Source organism: Diceros bicornis, unplaced genomic scaffold, assembly GCF_020826845.1.
Source record: "Diceros bicornis minor isolate mBicDic1 unplaced genomic scaffold, mDicBic1.mat.cur scaffold_67_ctg1, whole genome shotgun sequence".
Taxonomy (NCBI): domain Eukaryota; kingdom Metazoa; phylum Chordata; class Mammalia; order Perissodactyla; family Rhinocerotidae; genus Diceros; species Diceros bicornis.
In genome coordinates, this window is record NW_026691553.1 from 3240447 (window position 1) to 3256289 (window position 15843).

A 15843-nucleotide genomic window follows, 5' to 3' on the forward strand; every position below is an offset into this window, starting at 1 on the left:
GGGGGTCGGCACCGAGCCCCACCCAGGAGATGCCCCCGATAAGCTGCGTCTCAGACCATGAGCGCTGGAGGGAGGGAGGTCCCCCCAGCCCAGGACCCCCAGACTGCCCCCTCCTTGCCTTTGCCCACGCGGTGCCCCCCTCCTGGCACCGCTCCCCTGTTCCCTCCTCTCCCGATCAGAAACCCAAACCCACGAGGTTATGTGGCTCTTCAAGGTCACTCCTCGAGGTCGCTGGACCAGCCGCCCGCCCTCCTTCCCATCCACCATCTCTGGCTCCTCCCCGACCCCCCCCATCCTCTCCTTGGGGCGGGGTGGGGGCGGCCCCTGGAGAAGCCAGCTCGAAAGGCGCAGAAAAGTCAAACGCCGTTTGATTCTGCCTCCAGGGCTGCTAATTGCCATTCCTAACACGCTCTGTAATTAGAAGGCCCCTGTCAAATCTTTATGGCTCAGATGTCTCCTATGTACTGACAGGCGAGGACTCGAGTTTGATGAGATCTGTCAACGGCTCATCGCCGCCGGCCGAGAATCGCCTGGCGGCTGACAGAAAACAAGACAATTATCCGCTGTGCTCCCCGGCGGTCCCCGGGGATGCTGCCTTGTCACCCGTCGCAGAGGGAGGGGTTGGGGGGGCCTGTACGAATGCGCTTCAGGAGGGGGACCCAGTTCAACAGGTTTACCTTGGGCGATGCCTTGGAAGCTGGAAAGGGACGCGCCCTCACAGGCTTTGCCTTGTCAGCTCTGGGCCTCAGTTTCCCCATCTGGAGACAGCGGAGGAGAGCCAGAGAACCACTGATTCTGGCGGGTCTCGAATGCCGCTCCAAGCCAGGCCATATCGTGGGGTCCCCAGAATGAGCTGCAGGTGGCTCTGAGCAGGTTCCTCTTCAATCTGTCTGTGCCTCGGTTTCCCCATGGGTAAAATAACGCTGTCCCTTCTGGCCGTCCTTTCTCCAGCTCTCTGCTGCTTTCCTGTGACAAGCCCCATTTTTCAAATCAGGAAGGAAGGAGCAGGCTGACACTGCCCCGGCCCCGCTGTTCCTCCCAGGGTGGGCAGCTCAGTGTGGTCCTCCCTCCCCTCCAAGCCATAGGCACCAGCCCACCCTGGGGAGGGGGGGTGGGAGAAGGGAATCTGGGGTCCCCTCCTTCCCGGCCACCCCCTCTTACTCCAGTATTAGGGGGAACTGAGCCAGCCCCCTTACAGGGAAAGAAAAACTGTTTGCTCAGGAGGTGGGCAGCAGCTCTCCTTCCCTTACTGTCCCCAAACCTCTTAGTGTCCTCGTCCCCAGACAGCTGCAGCTGCCAACAGGCAGCCGGGCCAGGCGAGACCCCTCGCATTTCTGTCCCCCTCCCTGCCTCCACCCCCAGAAGCCACAAAGGGACAGATGCTGGGGACACGCGCCAGGCACAGATACCATCTCCCTTCCCCTGGCCAGCTGCCCCACCCCCGCCCCCCATCCTGCAATTAGTCCCCTGGGGAGGAGGGACAGACAAGAGGCTCTGGGGGGAGGGGAAGCCAGAGCCCCGTCCCTTCCTTCGGCTGCGTCAATATCCATTTCAACCAGTGACCTCTGGAACGATTGCCAATTTCCAATCTCCTGGTCAGTTTCGCCGCCAGACCCTGGTTCAATTTCAACCCTGCACAGCGGTCACTCGCCCCCTCTGCTGGTTAATTTCACCCCGCCTCGCGGTCAAGTCCGGCCCCCCATTTCCCGGCCAATTTCCACCTCCCCTCCCCGCCTCTGCCCCCCTCACTCCCCAGCAAGGTCAGCCCTGCCAGGTCCCACCTCCCGCGCTCCTCGCTCGCTCCGGCCAGCCTCGGTCGGTCCTCCGGGTCAGTGTCCAGCTGCCGCGGCCTCGGCCCCCGCGACTCCGGCCCCGCATCCCCCTCCCTCCGCGGGCAGCGGCTCCCCTCCTCCCCAGAACAGCTGAAGGTCTCAGTCACCTCCGAGGGGGGCGCAGGGGGAGGAGAGGCGGGGGAAGCCGCGGGGAGGGAGGCGGGGAAGCCTTGACGACGCTGCCCGGGACGCGGCCCGGGGCCGGGAGGGCGTCCGCCCGCGCGCCCCCTCCCAGAGTGCCCCCTCCCCGCCGCGCGCCGGCGGCGGCGGGGAAAGTCTCTCCAAAAGCGTGAAGGAGGATTGGAGGAGCTTGATTTCCCTTTGTGCCCGGGGCTGGGGCCGGATCGAGGCGGCCGGGCCGGGGGCCGGGGATTGGGGCTCCCCCCGGAGCGCAGAGGAGCGCAACAAATGATGCGCCGCGCCGGGGTCACCGTCCCCGCGGCCCAACTTTGCGCGCGGCGCCCGCGCCCCCGGGGAGCCCGCCCGCTGCGCTGAGAACCCCGGCGCCGGGGCCGAGCCAGGGCTTGGGGGTCCGCAGGCGGCGCTCCCCCCGACCCCCGGACCCCAGGAGGGGACTCCGGGGCTTCCCGGAGGCGGCGGGCGGCCGAGCCGCGCACGGGGACCGCGCTGCCCGCGGAAACTCCGCGCGCGTCCGCGGATGCCGCTCGCCCTGGCCGGGTCCCGCGGTCCTTCCAGACCCTCCCCGGTCTCCTCTTTTTTCTCCCCTGTTCCCCTGTTCTGAGCCCAGCCAAGGGGCACACCTGATCTCTCTCCTCTTCCCTGGGGGTTCTGCCGAGGAAAGGGGCATGTGGGTGCCCCTCTGACAGTGGCCGGGTTTGGGGTGACGCGCGCACGAATGGCCAAGTGGCTCCGGGACTACCTGAGCTTTGGCGGTCGGAGGCTCCCTCCGCAGCCGCCCACCCCCGACTACACGGAGAGCGACATCCTCAGGGCCTACCGCGAGCAGAAGAACCTGGATTTCGAGGACCCCTACGAGGACGCCGACAGCCGCCTGGAGCCGGACCCCGCGGGCGCCGGGGACGCCAAGTACGACTCCCTGAAGCATCGGCTCATCAAGGTGGAGGCGGCCGATATGGCCAGAGCCAAGGTCTTGCTGGGCGGCCCCGGGGACGAGGTACGTGGCCGGGTGGCCCCCGGAGACGGGGTGGGGAGGGCCAGGCTGGGCGCCCCGACTTTGGGGAGCTTGTCTGATCTGCGACCCCCCGGGCAGGCCGGGGCACCAGCCAGACACCCCCCAGCCCTGCACCTGTTTGAAATCTGTCCCTTTCTGGGGCACAGCCCTGAGTGGCCTCCTTCCTCTCTGGCTGGGCCTGCTGCGTCCCCGTGTCCTGCAGCTCCCTGGTCCCCCCTTCTGTCCCTTCCTCTTGGCAGCTGGAGGGATCTTCCTAAAACAGCTCTGGGCGGGTCACTCCCCTACCGGGGCACCGGAACAGCCTCACCCCTGCTCTTTGCCTTTCCTGTTATTCCCATTTTCCAGAGGCAGAAACTGAGTCTCGCCGACTCACCCAAGGTCACGTGGCCCTAGCTGGTTAGGATCTGAACCCAGACCTGCCTCCAACGCCGAGGCTTTTTCAGTGTTTTTCCTAGAGGGTCAGGAGTCCACACCAGCCCCCAGTGGAGACAGACAAGGATTTGAGGAGGATTACGAAAGGCTTTGTTGCGCGGGGCTTAAGAGCACAGAGAGGCAGGAGGTGGCAGGGCCTCGGAGAAGTGGACAACCTGGGATCAAACCCTGCCTCTTCCTTACCTGCTGTGTGGCCCTGAGCAAATCACTCCCCCTCTCTGTGCCTCGGTTTCCTCATCTGTAAAATGGGGATGATGTACTCACTGAATGTTGGTATTGCAAGTAAATATATGTGTTTAGAACAGTGCAGGCAGCTGATAAACATTAAAATTAGGGAAGGAGGGAGGCGGGGTCTGCGTCGGCAATCTGAAGGGCATGGAGGGAGAGAGGAAAGGAAGCTGGCATCTGTGTGGAACGTTCCTGGGTGGTAGAGAAAACACTCTACCTGCCTCCAAAAATGAACTACTTGGGGGGACGCGTCAGATGGCCCAGAGAGGGCAGGCAGGGCTGTACTGTTGCCCAGCAGGGGGCTATCCAGAGATAGGCTGGGTCCCCTGAGCCCCCGTCCCTCCCATTCCATTTCTCTCCAGTCAGAAGGCGACACCGAATATTCAGACCCCTTTGATGCCCAGCCTCATCCGCCACCCATGGATGACGGCTACATGGAGCCCTACGACGCCCAGCGGGTCGTGAGCGGTGAGTGGGCGGGGCTTGGGGGAAGGGGACAGGTGGGAGGTGGCACTGGGAGCTGACAGCGTCCTCGGCCTCCCAGAACTGCCGTGCAGGGGCGTGCAGCTGTACGACACCCCTTACGAGGAGGAAGACCGAGAGCCGGGAGACGGGCCTCCTTCGGGGCGGAGGCCTCGGCAGAGCCGGCTGCCCCAGGAGGATGAACGGCCGGCTGATGAGTACGACCAGCCCTGGGAGTGGAAGAAAGACCACATCTCCAAGGCCTTTGCAGGTGCCTCTCCCACCCGTGCCCTGACCTCTGAATGCCTGCGTCCTTCGATTTCCTGCTCTGGTCGCATCCCCTGTTTCAACTTACAAAGTAGACCCCAATCATCTGCCAGGTTGGGAGTTGGTTAATTCTTACTAAAGTGTGAATGACTGATAGTCATAAATTCCTCTTCCCAGGAGAACCTGTATTCTCTTTGGAAACTGAAACCCCTTTTAGAGTGCAACCTACTCATTCTGCTCAGTATAGTGCAGGGATAGTCTTTAGTGTCAGACTATTATCTCCTGAGTCTCAGTTCCCTTACCTGTAAAATGGGGATCATTTTAATACCTACCGAACAGGGTGCTTGTAAAGTGAGTGCTAGAAAGGGCTCAATTACATGGGAGCTCTTGGGGGAGAGGGCAGCATTTATTAGTAGCTATCATCAGGTGGACTTGGGGTCAGTTCCTAACCAAGTTGGGTAAGCTTGGACGACTCTCTGAACCTCAGTTTCCTCTTCTGTAAAAGGGGTAATAAGAAAGCTTTAAGAAATAAGATAACTTGGACCAGGAAGAGTTGTGGGAACCCATCTTTGCCCCAGAAGATGTATGACTGGGAGGGGAATGGGAGCTCAGGGCCGCAGTCTACCTGTCTGTATATTGGGGGTGGTTTTCTAGCTCAAAGACTGGGCCAGAATCCGGCAGAACTTCCACCCCACCCCTCTGGCCACGCCCCCTGCTCTCCGATTTGTCACTTATGGAGCTGCCCCGTCCCTCTATGCAGATTTATGAATGACCACACCCCTTCTTCCGAAGGCCAATGGGTTGCACCAATCCTGCCCCGGCCTTAAACCCAGCCCTTCCTCTTCTGGATTCTGATAGGTTGCCCCAAGCTGGCACCGCCTCCCTACTGAGATTCCATTGGCTTGCCCCTGCCCCGCCCCTCTCAGGTGGGCTGGACTTAACCCTTTCCTCTCTAACCCTCGCTCTCCAGTGCAGTTTGACTGTCCGGAGTGGGAACGGACCTCGGGCTCAGCCAAGGAGCTCCGGAGACCCCCACCACGAAGCCCCCAGCCCTCAGAGCGCGTGGACCCGGCCCTGCCCCTGGAGAAACAGCCGTGAGTGGGGAAGCTGATGATGGAAGAGCCCAGACCAGCTACAGATTCCTCGGACTGGGGGGGCTGGAGGAACTTTGATTCGTTCATTCACTTCATTCATTCCTTCAACTAATCTTCCCTGGGTGCCAACGCCTGCTCTGTGCCGGCCACCTAGCTAGGTGCAAAGTAGGATCAGATGGAGTCTCGCTCCCTCTGGCATCAGACTCTGGGCTCGATTCCCTGCTCTGTATCTCCTGGCTGTGTGACCTTGGGCAAGTCACTTACCTTCTCTGAACCTCGGGCTCAAAACCCTCAAGATGTGCCTGGCTCAAATAGAGTAAAAGGAGATTTCCTCTCTTCACTTGGGTGGGGCTTGTAAGAAGGACACAGGTGGGCGGGGACAGGATGTGGCAAATCTCACGAAAGTGAAAGTGGTCGGCAAGTGATTGAAGTTGGGGGGTTAGGGAGGGAGGCTGTGAAGATCAAGGTTGAATCGGAGGCGGCTGCCACACCGGGGGCCTGGGCTCAGCCGACCCCGGGGAACACCGTGTCTGCCTGAAAACCTGGTTCCTCCTGAGAAACCCCAGGGGATATTTCTTGCTTGTTTGCCTGGGTGTCACAAGCCCTGGTAGCGACGGGCGTGCACTCGACCCCAGGGTGTGTTGGAAGGGGGTCGCCCTTCGTGAGATAGCTGTCCCCTCCTCCTAGGTGGTTTCACGGTCCCCTGAGCCGGGCGGATGCCGAGAACCTGCTGTCGCTCTGCAGAGAAGGCAGCTACCTCGTGCGGCTCAGCGAGACCAGCCCCCAGGACTGCTCCCTGTCCCTCAGGTGAGACCCAGGCCCCTGGAGGAACAGAGTCACGGGACTGCATGCGTCCAGCTTTCGGGTTGATTCAGCGGCAGTAGAGAGGAGGGGGCTCCAGCAGCCAGTGGGTGGGACTTCCAGGAGTGATAGGCAGGGCTTCCAGGCCAGGGGGTGTGGCTTCCAGGCCAAGAGGTGGAGCTTCTAGGGGCAGGGGCGTGACTTCCAGCCCGGTGGGTGGAGCTTCTAGGGCAGGGGCGTGGTTTCCAGTCTGGGGGTGGGGCTTCTAGGCCCAGAGGGAGGGCCTTCCAAGGAGGCCACCATCCTGGTTCCAACTGGGAATGAGCTCCCTGTCGCTGGAGGTATGCAAGAAGATGAAGTGGAAGCCACGCAGCAGCTCTAGGCCTTGGGTGAGATGGGGACGTAGGTGTCCAAGCTTCCTTCGGACTCCCCAAGTCCAGAAGTTGAAGTATATCCATTTGTGTCTGTCGGGGCCAGAATCTCAGAGTGGCCCTCTAGGCATCTGAGTTGGAGACCCCGGTTCTACATACTTCTCTGCCTAAGATTCTAAGTGTGTCTGATTATAAAATGCTCCTAAGATTCTACTAGGTGTCTGAGTGTGCGATTCCTAGAAGGACAAGATGGGTAGAGGGCTCAGAGGCAGGTTCAAATCCTGCATCTGCCACTTTCTAGCTGTGTGACCTAATCTGAGTTACCCAACCTCTCTGGGCCTCAGTTTCCTCATCTATAAAATAAGGAGAATGATAGATAGCATCCAGTTCATGGTAATACTGCGATGATTAAATGAAAAAATGTTGAGAATAGTTCCCAGGAAACAGGAGGTGCTTAATTCATAGGGATGATGATGATAAAATGATTCCAGGTTCTAGGTCATTCCACCCACCAGACATGAAGAGAAAGGAAAGGGACCCCAGACTGGGGGTTAACTAGCGGGGAGCCCAGGAGGGGTAGCGCAAGAGGTTGGGAGGTTTGGCGAGAAAGTCCAGTCGGTGTTCCAGGGAGGGACTTCCACCCACCGTGACCTCCAGCCTGCCTTCTTACGGCACATGGATGGACGCAATCCTAGCCAGTGTGGGACGAGCCAACAGCTTGGCACCAAATGGTGCCAAGCAATATTATGGCCAGCCCCAGCTCCTGCGGGCCGTGAGGGAGTGGCTTTAGGGCTGGAGATCAGGTCTGGGGTGCTCAAGGCTCCCTGTGACGCCCGTCCCTTAGGAGCAGCCAGGGCTTCCTGCATCTGAAGTTCGCGCGGACCCGGGAGAAGCAGTTCGTGCTGGGTCAGCACAGCGGCCCCTTCGCCAGCGTGTCCGAGCTGGTGCTCCACTACAGCTCTCGCCCGCTGCCCGTGCAGGGCGCCGAGCATCTGGCCCTGCTGTACCCGGTGGTCACCCAGACGCCCTGACCGGGAGCCTCAGGCCCCTGCCCTGCGCCCTGAGGGCCCAGAATCACCCGCTGAAAATGCCAGAGGTCTTTCTAGTCCTGGGGGAGGCCAGATGGAGAGACTGCCGAGCCCTCCAGGCCCTGGGTCTTCATCAGAGCCGCCGTCTCGGCCCCCTTCTGGGTTCTAGGGCCCAGAATTGTGTCTGGAAGCCCTCCGCTGGCCTGGAAAATAAATAAGTTATTGTGTGTTTCCAGTGTCTTTTCTGGGAGGCCGGCCCCAGGGAAGGACGAGGGAGATGGACCCTTGGAGGGAGAAGGGTGTCCCCAGCTTCTCGTTTTGGGGACAGAGCTGGGGTCGGAGACTGAATTGCTCACAGGGAGGGACCAAAACTCAGAGAACTGGAGATGGGCAGGGAGCGAGGTACGGAGGCAGAAGAAAACCCGGAGACAGCGGAGACCGGCAGATGAAAAAGACGAGAAACTGAGGGGGGAGGCTCTCAGGCCAGCCCCGCCCCCGCTCGGCCCCTCCCTCCCATCGGGCGGGCAGCCGCGGCCCGATGCCGCCGCAGGAAAGACATCTGTCCCCATGGAAACAGAGAAGTGGGGGCGGGGACCCGGGCCCAGCTGGTGTCACTTCAAGGTGAAGTCGGGCAGGAGATCCAGGGAGCTGATAAATGCCAGGGAGCCCCCATCTCCGCCCTCTCCCGTCATCTCCGAGCCTGCCCGGGGGCGACACCAGCTGGAGGGGGGCCTCCAGCTCCGGGCCCTGTTGGGAGGCCGCGAGCATCACTTCTCTGCTAATTGGACATGTCCCTCCAAGGATAAGAGGGGGGAGCTGACGAGTCGTCACAGAGGCTCTTTGCCACAGTGGACCTCCCCCCATCCCTGGGGGCTCTGGGACCCCCAGATGACCCCTCAGATCTCTTTAGCACCTCCAAATCGCCACCAAGTCTGGCTTTGCTTTCTTCATGAGCCTTTATTGAGGGTTCTGGGGGCAAGGGAGAGGTGCGGCATCCCAGAAATGAGGACGGGGTCTCAGGACGGAGCGCGGGCCCCGCTGACCCCGGTGGAACCAGTCGCATCTTCACGTGGCCACTTGGGGGTCCTCTCTGGGTCTCCGGGGGCTCCGACTTCTCTTCCCTCTTCAAGGAACCCTCTCGGCCTCGGCTGCCTAGAGGGGCCTGGGTCAGGAGAGACTCTGACTGTAGAGATGAGATGAGAGGGCCTGGGGCTGGGGCAAGGTTTGGGGGCCAGGCACCGCTGGGGGGTGGGGGGCTGCGGGAAAGAGACGGAATAGAAGCTCTGGGTTTTCCGGTCCTCCCTGGGGGTCTCCAGCACCTTCCCCTCCACAGGCCATGCCTCAGTCTTCTTTGGCGCCCCCCGGGGCCGGTAGAGGACGTTGCTGTAGAGGGGGTTCCCTGCATGGGGGAGAGGGGCGACACAGCCCAAAAGGGGGCACTTAAGAGAGCCTGGCCCTCTGCAGCCCACCTCTGGGGGCTTTGTCTCTGCTTCTGAAAAACATGGGTGCAGCGGCCAGCCGTCTCCATCTATTCCCATTCTCTGGCCCCCGCAGCCCCACCCTCCCTCCTTCCGGAAGGGCAGGTGTGGAAGCCAGATGGGGGGGGGGGGGGTGCATTCCCAGCTGCAGTTCCCGCCTCCGCCACGCGGGGGCGGAGTCGCCAGCGGACGGCGGCGCCTGCGCGCACCGTCTGGCCCCCGCGCGGCCACCTGCGCGGTTACCTGAGTCCTCGTGCCCGCAGCGGCGGCGGCCCCAGATCCCGGCGCCCAGCGCGATCGCGGCCACGGCCACGCCCCCCGCCACCAGCAGAGCCGGGAGGAGTCCTATGGGGGGAGGGGGCAGTGTGACGGGGGGCGGGGCAGGGGGCGGGGGAGGGGCTGGAGGAGGGGCGCGCGGGCGGGGCTCACCTGGGAAGCTGGAGCCCTGTTTTGGCGGTGGCCGGCCATCTGCAGAGAAGAAACCCGTGTCTCGGGGGTGCCTCCTACACCCTTCACGGTCAGAGCCCCCAGACCCTATATGGGACCTCAGGGGTCCTGCCCCTGCCGTGCTGTGTGAGTTCGGGCAGGTAGATGTTCGTTCTGGACTTGTTTCCTCTTCTGCAAAATGAGACTAACCATTCCTATCTTGCTGGGTTATTGTGGAATAACTGGCAACTGGGTTTTTTCATCATGAGCTCCATTACCCTCATCAGGAACACCATCGCCCTGGTCATGAGCACCCTCATCCTGGTCAAGAGCTCCAACATCCTCGTTATGACCTCCATCACCCCCACCAGGAGCTCCACCATCCTTGTCATGAGCCCCATCACCCCGTAACAAGCTCCACCATCGCCATCAAAACCTTATCATCCCCACCATGAGCCCCCTCACCTTCATCCTGAGCTCCATCACCCTGCTCATGAGCTCCACCACCCTGGCCACGAGCTCCATCACCCTGGGCATGAGCTCCATCATCCCCATCCTGAGCTCCATCACCCTGCTCATGAGCTCCATCATCCCCATCCTGAGCTCCATCACCCTGGGCATGAGCTCCATCACCCCCCATCCTGAGCTCCATCACCCTGGTCACGAGCTCCATCATCCCCATCCTGAGCTCTATCACCCTGGTCATGAGCTCCATCATCCCCATCCTGAGCTCCATCTCCCTGGTCACGAGCTCCATCATCCCCATCCTGAGCTCCATCTCCCTGGTCATGAGCTCCATCATTGTCATTTTGAGCTCTATCCCCTGCATCATGAGCCTCATCATTCCACCACAAGTCCCATCATCCCGGTCATGGGATCCATCATCCTCATGGCTCCTGCTTTCTGAGCCTCTACTCTGTGCCAAACCCATTTTACATATGAGGAAACTGAGGCTCAGAGAGCCTGAGTCACTTGCTGGGGGTCACACACCCAGGCGGCAGCTGGGCCCTGCTTTGAACAAAGGCATTGCTCATCTCATCTCCCCTCTCCTTACACTGGCCTGAACATTTGAGTCTTGCTGAATAATCAGCATCACAGATATAATAACCACTTACGTTTGTTGAGAACTTACTAGGATCCAGACCCTGCAATGAACTCTTTAGATATAATCGCTCTAAATCCACCTAACCCATTGAGGAAAGCACTATTAGCTCTGTTTTGATAGCTAAGCAAACGGGCACAGGGGGTCAAGTTACATGCCCAGGGTCACACAGCAAGCGAATGGCAGAGTGGGGACGTGCTTCCAGGTCCGTATAATTGACACGAACTCCAGCCAAACGCTCCTTCCGCTGTGACTAAGATGAGGCCCGGCGCCCGGGACCCCTTCATCCTGCAGGTTCTAAAGTTGGCGGGGACTGCCAAGCAGCCACGGGGATGGGAAGCCAGCTGTGTGGAGCTGGACCCACGCCCGCCCTCTCCCTCGCAGCTGCCAACAACCGCAGCCTGGCGCCTCCGCATCCCACTTCTGCTAATTGGTAATTGGCCCTCTCGTCACTAGAGGGGCGGGTGGCGGGCAGGACAGCCATAACACACCGCCCCGGAGGCAGGCGGTGGGCGGGCCCTGCCAGCTGGAGAGGATTGGGCATCTCTAGGGGCTGGGAGCCTGAGAGGGCCCGGGCACGTGCCCGAGGCATCAGGAATGACCAAGAGCAGGAGCCCCATCTGGGTCAGCTTGGGTCTCCCCGCCTGCACAGGGTTTGGTCCATAAGGGAGTGTCATGTGTGAGCTGGGATCTCAAAAAAGCCGGCTGCACCCCTGGCCTGTGTGGGTCCCTGGACACATCTCGGCCCCCTCTGGACCTCAGCGTTCTCATCTGTAAAATGAGGCAGCTGCTCAGCTGATCTGGAAAGTTCCTTCTGGCTCTGCGAGTCAATGGCTTTCGATTCTGGCTTCTAGAATTCTCTGCTCTTACTCTGAGATTGCAAAATCCTAAGAGTCCATCTATTTAAAGTACTTAAGATACTGCAATTCTACAATTCTAGAATCATGCCTTCCTTTATTTCAGGGTTTCTCAACCTTTTTCATTATCATCCCTCTAGGGAGACATTTAAAAAATCTTAATTTGTTCCCTCATGAAATTTTAATACCACAGATATACTGTAAATCTGTTTATGTACTATCTTTATATCTATGCTTTATACATAAAAAGAGTAAGGTTTTCTTTGCTCCCCAATAGCCAATTTTTGCCTCCTTAGGAGCAATATTCCCCATTGAGAACGTGTGCTGTCCTTCTAAGAACTTAGGATTTTATGTCCCTAGGGTTCTAGAACTGCAAGATTTTATGTTCAAGATTCTAGAACTGCCTTAGGTACAACAGAAATGTGTACATATGGTGACCAAAAGACAAGTTCTAGATTGTTCACAGCAGCCTTATTCATAATAGCCAAAACGCAGAAAATACCCAAATGCCCACCAACAAGAAATTGGATTGATCAACGGTGGTGGAGTATACGATGGAATAGTCTACAGCAAGGAAAAAGAATGAAACTCTGCTACGTGCACCGACATGGAGGAATCTTCCAGACATCATGTTGAGTGAACGCAAAAAAGAATATACTCTGTGATTCCATTTAAATAAAGTATGAAACCAGGCAAAATAGATCTATGCTGTTATAAGCCAGGATAGTGTGTGGGGGGGTGAGGGGTGAGGGGGCACGAGGATGGCATCTGGGAGGCGGCTATGTTTCTTGAGCCGGGTGGTGGCACATGGGTGTGCTCAGCTTGTGAAAATCCATTGCTATGGTTTGAACACCACTGAACTGGCCATTTCTGACATGTGCATTTCTCTGTATGTAGAATATACTTTAATAGCATGTTTTAAAAAAAGATTCTGGCATTGTTTTGAATCAAACTCCAGAATTATATGTATCAAGAGTCTTTATGATATTCTGGAACAGGGCTCAGCAAACTACAGCCCGTGGATCAAATTTGGCCCCGGTTTGTGCTTTTTAAATAAAGTTTTATCGGAACCCAGGCCCGCCCATTCCCATATGCACAGTCTATGGCAGCTTTCACGCTCCAAGAGCAGAGTGGAGTATTTGCAGCAGAGACTGTCTGGTGCACAAAGCAGGAAATATTTACTACGTGGCCCTGTACAGAGAAAGTTGGCTGAGCCCTGGTCTCGAATGATAAGTTCTAGTGCATCTTTGTTTCTGTGCTTCTAGAATTTGATGTTCCTGAGTTTGCAGAATCTGCAAGAATCTGATTTGAAGAATTTAGCGTTTCTGTTTCTAGGAGTTGGAGATGTTAGAGTCTTAAGAATCTAGAGGTTCCGAGTCCCTGGCTTCTTCCTCCCACTCGCCCCCGTACCTGTCTCCACCAGCAGCCACGTTCCGTTGCCCTCGGCCTCCTCCAGCTCCGGGATCTCCGTGGCCACCCAGCACACGTAGTCCCCACTGTCGTTGAGGCTCACGCGGTCCAGCTGCAGGGTGACAGTGCCAGGCGGCCTCCAGGAGAGCCGCCTCCGGGGCCCGCAGCCCCCTGGCCTGAGGCTGCCCTTGGTGACATATGATTGGCACACGCTGTCGCCATCCTTGATCCACTCCACACGGAGCCGCTCCCAGGCCTGGGTCTGCACCACCTCGCAGGTCAAAGTCACCTGGGTGTCCTGCCTCACCCGCAGCCACCTGGGCTCCTGAAGCACACTCAGGCCTGGAGCTCCTTGCAGGGCTGGGGGACAGAAGACGCGAGTGAGGCCTTTCTCGTGTGTGTGTGTGTGTGTGTGTGTGTGTGTGTGTGTGTGTGTGTTTGTGACTTACTCCCCTAATGAGCCCGCAGGGGCTAGGCAGTAAGAGTTTGCAAACTTGCTGCCTGTGTGATCTGTGCAAGGTCACTTCTCCTCGATGAGACTCAATGGCCCCATCTGTGAAATGGGTATAACTCTCCTGGCACCCGTGAGATTTCAAGATGGACTCCCAGCTGTGTGCGTGCCAGGCCCTGCCCTGGACACCGTGGACACAGACACAGAGGGGACCGAGACAGACAACAATCCCTGCCTTTGTGGGGCTGACACTCTGGGAGGAGAGAGACACAAGAAGTCGTGAAATGAGAATCATGATGGAGGAAAGGAATGGGGGAGTGGCGATAGAGGGTAAGGATGAGGTGAGAGAATCTACTTATGGAGGGCAGTCAGCGAAGGCCTCTTGGAGGAGGTGACATTTGACTGGGACTCTGTTAAGAAGTAGCCAGTTGTGGGAAGGAAGGAAGATATAGAGGAAGAGCACTCCAGGCAGAGGGAACAGCCCGTGCAAAGGCCCTGGGGCAGGACCGGGCCTGGGGTGTGGGAGGAACAGCGAGGAGCCCGTGTGGCTGGAGCAGAGGGAGCGAGGGGGAGAGAGGGAGGAGGTGGGACCAGAGAGGTCCGCAGGGGATGGCTTATGCGAGGCCTTGCAGGCCACAGGGATGGGGTGTGGTGGGGATGGGGAAGAGGAGGGGGGGAAAACAGGGGCAGTTTGCTTTTTAATCTAAGTGTGATGGGAAACCAGCAGAGCAGGGAAGAAACACAGTCCCATTTAAGATTTTAAAAAACCATCCTGACTGCTGTGGTGAGAACAGACTAGGAGGTGGGGGGCTGCCGGAAGAGGAGGGCCTAGGAAAGCAGTAATGGGCGCACGACCCTGGAGAGAAGGGGTCAGAGTCTGGCCAGATTTTGAAAGTTGCCCCTAGAAGATCTGCAAGAAAATCTGAATTGGGAGACAGGGAAAGAGGGATGGTGACCGATTCCCAAGGCTTTAGCCTGAGGGACTGTGCGAACGGCAGTGGCTTTTGGCCAAATGGGGGACACCGAGGGAGGAGCAGGGCTGGAGCAGAGAGTTTGCTGTTGGCCGTGAGATGTCTGGGTGCCTGTTAGATGGCCCCAGAAGGGGTGAGTTTGTGTCGAGTTCCTGGCATCGGGAGGCAACTGCAGCTGGCGCTAGAGACGAGATCATCTGCCAGGGAACAATGTTCCAGGCAGAGGGAACAGCAGGTACGAAGGCCCAGAGGTGGGATCAAGCTTGGTGTGTGGGAAAAAAAGAAAAGAGTCAGCAGGCCAGACATGGGGGAGACAGGGACCGTGGAGGAGGGTGGAGACGAGAGAGGCCAGAGTGGCCAGGTCACGAAGGCTGTATGTAGGTCACGGTCTGAATTTTATCCTAGGGGCCCCCTCTGAGGATTCTGCTGGAATCCTTCAACCCTCCTAAGGTTCTGAGAATCAGAGACAGACGGGCCCTAGTTGGCAGAGCGGAAAGACTTAAGTCGTAGAGCGGATCTGAGAGGGAGGGGCAGGCAGCTGGGGTGATGGGGAAGAGCGGGTGGGAGCAGAGGGGAGGGAGACCCAAGTACTCACCCCAGAGCTGCCCCAGAAGGACCAGCGCTGTGCCCAGGGACCCCATTCCTGGCCCATCAGGCCCCCCACTCTCCTGGCTGGCGCCCCGCCCTCCCCACCCCCCTGCCATTCAACAGATTTCCTGCCACAATCTCCGCCCCCTGCCACAGAGGCAGATGTGACACCCCGGCCAGACGGCAGACGTCCGGTGGCCGATGCTGCTCGGGGCTCCACTTCCTGCTGCCTCGTGCCTCAGTTTCCCCAAAGTTGTTATTGTTTATCTGAAAGGCAGTATCAGTATGTGAAAGGGGATAATGGGTCCCAGTGAGTGGAAAATCTTTCTGGAAGACTCTACATAAACACAGCTGGGCTGGGGGGACACTTTGGAAGGCCAGGTGACAGAGGCGTGGGCGGGGGGAGGGACACAGCGGCCTGAGCAGTGGATTGAACAGCGGAATCCCGCCTTCAATTATGTTGCCTCAAAATATCTTCCTTTGAGGTTCAGAGGAATAGACGTCTCCTGCTGGCTTCGGGTCCCAGGACAGGTATGGGGGCTCCCCCGCCCCCAGGGCCTTGGGAGAAGTTTGGCAGCCCAGCTGAGGGGGCTCATAGGCTCTGGACTTTCTCCCAGCCCTTCACCCGTCACCCCGGGGGCCGGCAGTACGCCCTCGGAGGAGGGGGCAGACCTCTAGGACTCCATGTCTCACCCCCAACCACAGCGTGACCTCCTTTCTCACCCAGAGAGAGGAAGGCCTGTGTCCTTCGCAGAATTGTTCCGATCGACCACAGGGACGCTCCCACGGTGGCTCTCTGCCCGCACCTCCCCAGCAGACACGCACAGCTTCCCAGCCTCTCCCTGCTCAGTCCTTCCCCACCCTCTGCCAAGGGGCAATGCTGGGGATCCGG

General features: G+C 58.9%; 2 protein-coding genes across 2 annotated transcripts; one reads left to right on the forward strand and one right to left on the reverse strand.

Annotated features, from left to right (window-relative positions):
* The first annotated feature begins 2072 nt into the window (after positions 1–2072).
* On the forward strand, positions 2073–8121 carry SHD (Src homology 2 domain containing transforming protein D). The gene is made up of 6 exons (XM_058537810.1): positions 2073–2967; positions 4008–4113; positions 4190–4378; positions 5345–5468; positions 6156–6275; positions 7485–8121. Exons 1-6 carry the CDS (start codon positions 2689–2691, stop codon positions 7669–7671), a joined length of 1005 nt encoding a protein of 334 aa, XP_058393793.1. The 5' UTR covers positions 2073–2688; the 3' UTR covers positions 7672–8121.
* Positions 8122–8587: 466 nt separating this feature from the next.
* Positions 8588–15040, reverse strand: TMIGD2 (transmembrane and immunoglobulin domain containing 2). The gene is made up of 5 exons (XM_058537809.1): positions 14959–15040; positions 12942–13301; positions 9576–9614; positions 9390–9491; positions 8588–9067 (listed from the first exon to the last, which is right to left on the reverse strand). The coding sequence occupies exons 1-5, from the start codon at positions 15002–15004 to the stop codon at positions 8685–8687; spliced, it is 930 nt and encodes a 309-aa protein (XP_058393792.1). The 5' UTR covers positions 15005–15040; the 3' UTR covers positions 8588–8684.
* Between the last annotated feature and the right edge of the window lie 803 nt (positions 15041–15843).

Coding starts and splice junctions, on each gene's coding strand:
- TMIGD2 (XM_058537809.1), bottom strand. CDS start 15,004: ATGGGGTCCCTGGGCACAGCGCTGGTCCTTCTGGGGCAGCTCTGGG. Junction 9,492..9,575: donor ACAGGGCTCCAGCTTCCCAG/GTGAGCCCCGCC, acceptor CTCCCCCCATAG/GACTCCTCCCGGCTCTGCTG. Junction 9,068..9,389: donor CTGCGGGCACGAGGACTCAG/GTAACCGCGCAG, acceptor TCCCCCATGCAG/GGAACCCCCTCTACAGCAAC.
- SHD (XM_058537810.1), top strand. CDS start 2,689: ATGGCCAAGTGGCTCCGGGACTACCTGAGCTTTGGCGGTCGGAGGCTC. Junction 4,114..4,189: donor CGCCCAGCGGGTCGTGAGCG/GTGAGTGGGCGG, acceptor TCGGCCTCCCAG/AACTGCCGTGCAGGGGCGTG. Junction 5,469..6,155: donor CTGCCCCTGGAGAAACAGCC/GTGAGTGGGGAA, acceptor CCCTCCTCCTAG/GTGGTTTCACGGTCCCCTGA.